This window comes from Coregonus lavaretus (genome assembly GCF_964263955.1).
Source record: "Coregonus lavaretus genome assembly, contig: HAP1_SCAFFOLD_2375, whole genome shotgun sequence".
Taxonomy (NCBI): domain Eukaryota; kingdom Metazoa; phylum Chordata; class Actinopteri; order Salmoniformes; family Salmonidae; genus Coregonus; species Coregonus lavaretus.
Genome location: NW_028164737.1, coordinates 25,331 through 35,486, shown reverse-complemented (window position 1 = coordinate 35,486; position 10,156 = coordinate 25,331). Strand labels below are relative to the sequence as shown.

At 42.9% G+C, this 10,156-nt stretch overlaps 1 protein-coding gene across 1 annotated transcript; it reads right to left on the bottom strand.

The window, feature by feature from the left end:
- LOC311116701 (adenosine receptor A1-like) lies at positions 1 to 5,129 on the bottom strand (the record flags this gene model as incomplete). The annotated part of the gene is made up of 2 exons (XM_084191748.1): positions 1 to 835; positions 4,768 to 5,129. The coding sequence occupies 2 exons, from the start codon at positions 5,127 to 5,129 to the stop codon at positions 1 to 3; spliced, it is 1,197 nt and encodes a 398-aa protein (XP_084047874.1).
- Between the last annotated feature and the right edge of the window lie 5,027 nt (positions 5,130 to 10,156).

The following is a 10,156-nucleotide window of genomic DNA, read 5'->3' as shown; positions in this document are numbered from 1 at the left end:
TCACACACATACAACTGGGCACAGCCTCCCTTTGAGTGAGCAGGACGCCCCCTGCACAGCTGAACACAGGGCTCTGCCCACCACCTTACTCCCTGTGGGGGCCAGGTGGGGCAGAGGCAGGGGTGCCTGCTCGGCCACCACCCGTTGTATGGGAATGGTGAAGAGGAGAGGGGGCACCAGACCGTAGAGCTGCGACAGGAGCGAGACCAGCGGGAAAGCCCAGGTCGGGGGCAGTGTGCCTGGGGAGAAAAGCAGGAGGGAGTGGGTGATGTGAAGGGGCAGGCACAGGAGGACCAGGAGGCAAAGGGAGAGGCCCAGAGAGCGGGCACGGGGAGAGCTGCGTTTTGGGGGGCCAGAGCCTGGGCCTTCAGGGTCCTGTCTGGGCATCACACAGACCAGGTCTAGGTAAATGGCCAGCAGGCCCATTAGGGGGAGCAGGAAGACGGTCACCCCATAGACATAGACCAGGAACTGGGGGCTGAGGACGGTGTCGGGGGCACACACCCCCCAGTGGCTCCCATGGATCTCTGCGTAAGTGAAGTTATGGAGATCCTCCACGTAGAACTTGGACAGGAAGCCGCCGTAAGGGAGGTACTTCCCAATCACAGAGCGGTCCTGGTTGTACTTGGGGGGCGCAGGAGGGGGAGGAGGAGGGGAGGTCCAGTTGCCTGGGGGGATGTCGTCCAGCTCCAGCCCATCCAGCCCTCCCTCAGCCCCTCCCCAGGTGTCCAGGACATTCCAGCCGATGAACTGGGCAAAGGAGGAGAGGACAGAGGCCACCCAGCACAGCAGGACCACACACAGGACTCGCCGACGTGTCACCAGGGAACTGTACCTGAAACAGAGAGCGAGAGAGAAGGGATAAACATAGAACCCAATGGGTCAAATGAAGCCAGCATGCACTGATCGTCTAGAGCAGGGGTCTTCAACCTTTTCTTGCTCAGGGACCCCCTCCGAGGCAAACTGGCGACCCAGGGACCCCAATAATGTGTTAACCAACATTTTATTTTTCACGTCTTGTCTTATCATCAGGGGAATAATAATGGCAAGGAGAAGTAACATTAACCAACATTTTAAAATGAATAGATTTGGTAGACAGTTTTTCATTATTTTGACCTCCCCACATTATAATTGGAAGTATAAGCTCTAACATAGCATATTAGCTAGAAAATGGTAATTCCAAACAATTGTTTTCTAAAAGTAGCTGTTTGGTTGGTTAAAAAAAGGTAAAACGTGTTGGCAAGAATGTATTTCCAAATCAAGAAAGCTTACCAGCAACCAGTGGCACTTTCTGTGATCCGTACCTGCGGGTGCTTTTTTAAAGCTTATCTCAGATACACCAGAGAGCAGAGATTATTATTTTTGTATTTTATCAGGATCCCCATTAGCTGTTGCAAAAGAAGCAGCTACTCTTCCTGGGGTCCACACAAAACATGACACATAATGACATAATACATAACTTTAATAGACAACAGGTCAAGGACAGAACTACATCCATTTTTTTGTTTGTTTTACAAAAGGCACACATAGCCTGCATATCAATACATACACACAAACTATCTAGGTCAAATAGGGGAGAGGCATTGTTGTCACGCCCTGACGTATAGAACTCTAGTTAGTTTGGTCAGGGTGTGCATGTTTAGTTCTATGTTGTTGTATATCTATGTTTAGATTCTAGTTGTTATACTTCTATGTTTGGCCGGGTATGATTCCCAATCAGAGGCAGCTGTCGCTCGTTGTCTCTGATTGGGGATCATACTTAAGTAGCCTGGTTGCCTACCTTTGTTGTGGGATCTTGTTCGTACTCTTGTTTGGCTTGTATGTGTTTTAGCCATAGTGAGTGTCACGTTACGTTGCCTTTTTGTCGAGTGTTTATCCAGTTTAACAAACATGTTCGCATACCACGCTGCACCTTGGTCTGACCCGTCTCTCAACGATCGTGAAAGTTGTGCCGTGAGGTGTTGCTTTATCTGTTTTTTGAAACCAGGTTTGTTGTTCACTTGAGCAATATGAGATGGAACGGAGTTCCACGCAATAATGGCTCTATATAATAGTGTACGCCAGGGTTCTTCAATTCCGGTCCTGGAGGGCCGAAACACCTCTGTTTTTTATCCTCTCCTTCTAATAAGGGGATAATTCAGACCTGGGACACCAGGTGAGTGCAATTAACTACCAGGTAGAAATAAAAAACAGAAGTGTTTCGGCCCTCCAGGACCGGAATTGAAGAACCCTGGTGTACGCTTTTTTGAATTTGTTCTAGATTTGGGGACTGTGAAAAGACCCCTGGTGGCATGTCTGGTGGGGTAAGTGTGTGAGTCAGAGCTGTGTGTAAGTTGACTATGCAAACAATTGGGGATTTTCAACACATTAATGTTTCTTATAAAAATAAGAAGTGATGCAGTCAGTCTCTCCTCAACTCTTAACCAAGAGAGACTGCATAGTATTTATATCAGCCCTCTGATTACAATGGTTGAATCATCAGAATACATGGACACATGCTTTGTTTAATGCCAGCGGCAGGTCATTGGTAAAAATAGAAAAGAGTAGAGGGCCTAGGGAGCTTCCCTGCGGTACACCACACTTTACATGTTAAACATTAGAGAAGCTTCCATTAAAGAAAGCCCTTTGAGTTATATTAGATAGCTCTGAATCCACGATATGGCAGAGGTTGTAAAGCCATTACACATACGTTTTTTCAACAACAGGTTCTGGTCAATAATATCAAAGGCTGCACTGAAATCTAACAGTACAGCGCCAACAATCTTCTTATTATCCATTTCTTTCAACCATTCATCAGTCATTTGTGTCAGTGCAATACATGTTGAGTGCCCTTCTCTATAAGCATGCTGAAAGTCTGTTGTTAATTTGTTTACAAAGAAATAGCATTGAATTTTTTCCAACAGTTTGCTAAGAGCTGGCAGCAAGCTTATAGGTCTGCTGTTAGAACCAGTAAAGGCCGCTTTACCACTCTTGGGTAGTGGAGTTACTTTGGCTTCCCTACTGGCCTGAGGACAAATACTTTCCTCTAGGCTCAGATTAAAGATATGACAGATAGGAGTGGCTATAGAGTCAGCTACCATCCTCAGTAGCTTTCCATCTAAGTTGTCAATGCCAGGAGGTTTGTCATTATTGATCGATAACAATAATATTTCCACCTCTCCCACACTAACGTTTACAAAATTCAAACTTACAATGCTTTTCTTTCATTTTTTGTTTTTTTTATGCATGAATACGATGGCTCACTGTTAGTTTTTTTGGTATTTCCTGCCTAAGTTTGCCCACTTTGACAATGTGGCAATGAATGTAGTAATAATTAAAATAATTGGCAACATCAAATGGTTTTGTGATGAATAAGCCATCTGATTCGATGAAAGGGGGGGGGGGGGATTTGTCTTTCTGCCCATTATTTCATTTAAAGTTTCCATAATTCTTTATATCATTGATCTTGGCTTGATAATACAGTTTCTTCTTCTTTTTGTTGAGTTTAGTCACATATTTTCTCAATTTGCAGTAAGTCAGCCAGTCAGATGTGCAGCCACATTTATTAGCCACTCCTTTTGCCCCATCTCTTTCAACCTATAGTTTTTCAATTCCTCATCAATCCATGGAGCCTTAACAGTTCTAACAGTCTGTTTCTTAACAGGTGCATGTTTCTCAGTAATTGGAAGAAGCAATTTCATAAATTAATCAAGTGCAGCATCTGGATGCTCCTTATTAATCACATCAGACCAACAAATATTTTTAACATCAGTATTTCTGTTACATATATTTTAAATATGTCTTCAACTACTTCTGAGTATTTTGTCATTTGTATTATACTGGGCTGAACTACACTCCAATGTATTTTGTAACAATATACTTTCTAGAGCTGTAATTAGTATTTTCTATAGCGGTTCACAATTTTGTGGCCCACTTTCACCCTGCATTGGTATCAAAAGTCTGATGGCACTATAATGTGATAAGAGTGTTTGCTAAATGAACAAAATATAAATGTATATGTAAAAAGAAAAAAGAAAAAATTGCAAAGCATGTTGAGTAGTAATCTCCACTTCGAAACAAGGCCAATAATAATACCAAGTGTGCTTTGCCGTTAATTATGGTTAATTTTCTCATATACAGTACATTTACATTTTGGTCATTTAGCAGACCCTCTGATCCAGAGTGACTTGCAGTCAGTGCATTCAACTAAGGTAGATAAACAGCAACATATCACAGTCATAGCAAATTAAATGTTTCTGTAAGCGTTACTGAGAATGTTGTTGCTGTTCAGGCAGGCTACTTGCAAATGTGTTTCTGTATTTGAAAATATGAAATACATGTATTTTAATTAAATACATTTCAAACTTATTTTGTAGTTTACTTTGATACATTGATCTTTATGGTATTTTGTAATTAGCAAATTTTGCCAATCCTTGCCAATGAGTGTAATGAGCTCCAATGAGTGTAATTTGCTCAATAAAAGGAGTTGTGAAATAAAGTAATCATTGTTAGAAAGAAGATGTCCTCCTCTTTTCTACTGTATGTATGTAATAATACAATTGTTTATTCTGTTGTTGCTAGCATTATTCATAAAAATATATATTCGTTCCACTTTTTGGTTTGTTTTAATTTATTTATTAAATATTTTTGTGGACCTCCGGTTGAATACTCCTGGTCTAGAGTGCAGTCCTGAGAACATTTTGCTAATTCTTTCAGGTGCACTTGATTTAGTTTTGGTACTTTTTACCCCCCCCCCCCCCCCCCCCCCCCCCCCCCTCTCTGACTCACCTGCTCCCCATGCGATGCTTCAGGTGGGAGTCGAGGGTCATGAGCAGCAGCAGGCAGACAGTGAACTGCCTGACCAGCAGAGGACAGCACACCAGGGTAATGCAGGTGTACAGACACTGGGGACTCCTCAGGTTCAGCAGCACAGAGACAGGGACCCCCACCGCACCCCCTATTGCCCCCACCCAGCCCAGACACAACTTCAGGCAGGCAGAAACACTCCCGCTCCGGGTATGACCACCTCCTCCCTGGCCTCCTCCATGCTCCGCGATCCCACCACCACCCATAGACATCCTCACACTCACCACGATCACCGACACAGATACCACACACTGACTCACCGAGTACAGCCACATGTGCTCCATGGCTGAACCTAAGAGGGGGACAGAGACAAAGGGGTGGGGGAGGTGGCAGAGCAAAGAGATTGAGAGAAAGACGAGTGAAACACAGCCCGTCCATTGGTTGAGGTGTCAAACCTAACTCTAAGAGATCATTAAAAGTTTCTACTGCACTTGTCGCAACAGTGGATGTCCTACCATGGCTACCTAGCTAATTATAACATTTTCCCAATTGGCTCTTTGATCCCCTCCTCTCCCCTGAAACTGGCTTCCAGGTGAGGTTTTTAATGAGGAAGCATTCTCAGTCAGTTTACCTGGGACATAAAAAAAAGACAAAAAAAAGACTACGGCAATAGTTTGAGCAGGGGGAATGGAGAGAGTGAGTGAGCGGGGGGAAAGATTGATTGAGAAAAGCGTGCGTGGGAGGATAGAGTAAAGGAAAAATAAATGAAAAGGGAGAAGCAGAGGCAGGACGTTGAGGGGGAGAGATTGTTAGATATTTTTTATAGGTATTGGAGACCTGTAAGCATGCTTGGAGGGTGAAAAGGTCAGCGTAGACCGGACCTGACTGAGCGCTCACACTGAGGATGTGAGCATCATGCAAACACAGTGTAGAGAGGGTAGGCTCTGTGAAAACAGACCGTTAACAACACACACTGCAGCAGACAGACAGAGCCGGAGACGCTGGTGTGAACTTACTCGAGTGTGACTGACAGGTAATTTCAGAACATTTTCAAACAATGGGCTCAAATAAAGCAAAGCGGATGGATATTGAAATAGCAGATTTAACGCTGTAATGTGCCACCTGTCTCCTCAGAATAATGAGTTTGACCTTTTCAGGACATCCAGACGACAAGTTGTCAGTTTTCATAATAATTATGACTGACTGGAATAACCGTTTTATACAGCGCATTATCACTTGATACAGTTGTCTCATGTCCTGCTCCTTGAAGGGCCTTGAAATAATTAATGGAGTGCATTCCACCTTATGTGGGTGTCTTCGGTTTGAATCTGTGACTGGTCGCTTTCAATGTGATTAATTTACCTTTGTTAATCAATTAAGCATTGAGAGACAACACAAGCATACAGACTCATAGCCACACGACACAGTCAGAGCTTTAGATAAGATAATTGGAAGCTCAATGGATGACAGAAAAGATGGTAGAGAATATAATGGATGGAGAATGGATAGAGAACAGAAGGGTGATTCTGTGGACCCCAGGAAAAGTAGCTGCTGCTATTGCAACAGCTAATGGGGATCCTAATAAAATACCTAAATATAGCTATCTAGAACAGTAGAATAAATGAGAAAATACCAAATTACCTGATATGTTGAGGATGTATATATCTGGATAAGAGCATCTGCTAAATGACTAAAATGTAAATATAACTCTATGACAGTTCTAATCTGTCCTCTGTAAATCTTCTCTCGCTCTTTACCTCTCTATCTCTTCCTCTCACTCTATTCTTCTGCACTGACTGACAGAATAAACTCACATTCATAAACCGTCATTACCCTCTCTGCCCACCTATCTCCTGGTCTTGTCTATGCAAACATATCAATTGTGTCAATGTTGAAGCAGTGCTAACCTTTCCACCCGAGCTGTGCAAAGGTCACCACAAGCATTGTAAATAAGTAAATAAAAAAGACCAAGGCTATAGTTAACACATATACTCTCAGACACACACACTCAAGTCAATCGAACATGTACAAATGCGTGCACACACACACACGGAGAGAGACACTCAAACATGTGTGTAAACATAGTGGCACAGATGGAAGAGATGATAAACAGAGAAAAACAAAGGAGAGAAAGAAGAGAGGGACAGAGAATGCAATCTCTTCTCTACTGAAGGGTTTGGGCATCGTTCTGTGAAAAGAGCTCGTGTTCACTGTGCCATGTTTCAGGCAGCAGTACATTTATTTTTCAACAGCTATTTCTAGGATAACAAAGAACAAATGAAGTGGCATTGTTGTTGTTTTTCCATGTGGGAAATGTACCATGGGAAATAAAGAACGATTGTTGCATGCAGGATTCAAAGGAATTTGATCATGATCTCTGTCAGTAGGCTATTTGTGGAAATCCCATAAGAATAAGATATGGTTTTATATAGTATGTATAAGCTGGAAGTAGAAGCCTAAGTGTTGTTGTCCATTAGTTTACTCCAATTAGGGGAGGGATGGTAGGGTTAGGGGAAAATAATAAAGGAAAATATATTTTAAAAAGATGTATACACTACCAGTCAAAAGTTTGGACACACCTACTCATTCAAGGGTTTCTTTATTTTTACTATTTTTTACATTGTAGAATAATAGTGAAGTCATCAAAACTATGAAATAACACATACAGTGGGGGAAAAAAGTATTTAGTCAGCCACCAATTGTGCAAGTTCTCCCACTTAAAAAGATGAGAGAGGCCTGTAATTTTCATCATAGGTACACGTCAACTATGACAGACAAAATGAGAAAAAAAAATCTAGAAAATCACATTGTAGGATTTTTAATGAATTTATTAGCAAATTATGGTGGAAAATAAGTATTTGGTCAATAACAAAAGTTTCTCAATACTTTGTTATATACCCTTTGTTGGCAATGACACAGGTCAAACGTTTTCTGTAAGTCTTCACAAGGTTTTCACACACTGTTGCTGGTATTTTGGCCCATTCCTCCATGCAGATCTCCTCTAGAGCAGTGATGTTTTGGGGCTGTCGCTGGGCAACATGGACTTTCAACTCCCTCCAAAGATTTTCTATGGGGTTGAGATCTGGAGACTGGCTAGGCCACTCCAGGACCTTGAAATGCTTCTTACGAAGCCACTCCTTTGTTTCCCGGGCGGTGTGTTTGGGATCATTGTCATGCTGAAAGACCCAGCCACGTTTCATCTTCAATGCCCTTGCTGATGGAAGGAGGTTTTCACTCAAAATCTCACGATACATGGCCCCATTCATTCTTTCCTTTACACGGATCAGTCGTCCTGGTCCCTTTGCAGAAAAACAGCCCCAAAGCATGATGTTTCCACCCCCATGCTTCACAGTAGGTATGGTGTTCTTTGGATGCAACTCAGCATTCTTTGTCCTCCAAACACAGCGAGTTGAGTTTTTACCAAAAAGTTATATTTTGGTTTCATCTGACCATATGACATTCTCCCAATCCTCTTCTGGATCATCCAAATGCACTCTAGCAAACTTCAGACGGGCCTGGACATGTACTGGCTTAAGCAGGGGGACACGTCTGGCACTGCAGGATTTGAGTCCCTGGCGGCGTAGTGTGTTACTGATGGTAGGCTTTGTTACTTTGGTCCCAGCTCTCTGCAGGTCATTCACTAGGTCCCCCCGTGTGGTTCTGGGATTTTTGCTCACCGTTCTTGTGATCATTTTGACCCCACGGGGTGAGATCTTGCGTGGAGCCCCAGATCGAGGGAGATTATCAGCGGTCTTGTATGTCTTCCATTTCCTAATAATTGCTCCCACAGTTGATTTCTTCAAACCAAGCTGCTTACCTATTGCAGATTCAGTCTTCCCAGCCTGGTGCAGGTCTACAATTTTGTTTCTGGTGTCCTTTGACAGCTCTTTGGTCTTGGCCATAGTGGAGTTTGGAGTGTGACTGTTTGAGGTTGTGGACAGGTGTCTTTTATACTGATAACAAGTTCAAACAGATGCCATTAATACAGGTAACGAGTGGAGGACAGGGGAGCCTCTTAAAGAAGAAGTTACAGGTCTGTGAGAGCCAGAAATCTTGCTTGTTTGTAGGTGACCAAATACTTATTTTCCACCATAATTTGCAAATAAATTCATTAAAAATCCTACAATGTGATTTTCTGGAAAATGTTTTCTCAATTTGTCTGTCATAGTTGACGTGTACCTATGATGAAAATTACAGGCCTCTCTCATCTTTCTAAGTGGGAGAACTTGCACAATTGGTGGCTGACTAAATACTTTTTTTCCCCACTGTATGGAATCATGTAGTAACCAAAAACGTGTTAAACAAATCAAAATATATTTCTTCAAATAGCCACCCTTTGCCTTGATGACAGCTTTGCACACTCCTGGTATTCTCTCAACCAGCTTCATGAGGTAGTCACCTGGAATGCATTTCAATTAACAGGTGTGCCTTCTTAAAAGTTAATTTGTGGAATTTATTTCCTTCCTAATGCGTCTGAGCCAATCAGTTGTGTTGTGACAAGGTAGGGGGGGGGGGGGGGGGGGGTACACAGAAGATAGCCCTATTTGGTAAAAGACCAAGTCCATGTTATGGCAAGAACAACTCAAATAAGCAAAGTGAAATGACAGTCCATCAGTACTGTAAGACATGAAGGTCAGTCAATATGGAACATTTCAAGAACTTTGAAATTTTCTTCAAGTGCAGTCGCAAAAACCATCAAGCGCTATGATGAAACTGGCTCGCATGAGGACCACCACAGGAATGGAAGACCCAGAGTTACCTCTGCTGCAGAGGATAAGTTAATTAGAGTTACCAGCCTCAGAAATTGCAGCCCAAATAAATGCTTCACAGAGTTCAAGTCACAGACACATCTCAACATCAACTGTTCAGAGGGGACTGTGTGAATCAGGCCTTCATGGTCGAATTGCTGCAAAGAAACCACTACTAAAGGACACCAATAAGAAGAAGAGACCTGCTTGGGCCAAGAAAAATGAGCAATGGACATTAGACAGGTGGAAATTTGTCCTTTGGTCTGGAGTCCAAATTTGAGATTTTTGGTTCCAACCGCCGTGTCTTTGTGAGACGCGGTATGGGTGAACGGATGATCTCCACATGTGTAGTTCCCACCGTAAAGCATGGAGGGTAGGTGTTATGGTGTGGGGGTGCTTTGCTGGTGAAACTGTCTGTGATTTATTTAGAATTCAAGGCACACTTAACCAGCATGGCTACCACAGCATTCTGCAGCGATTCGCCATCCCATCTGGTTTGGGCTTAGTGGGACTATCATTTGTTTTTCAACAGGACAATGACCCAACACACCTCCAGGCTGTGTAAGGGCTATTTGACCAAGAAGGAGAGTGATGGAGTGCTGCATCAGATGACCTGGCCTCCA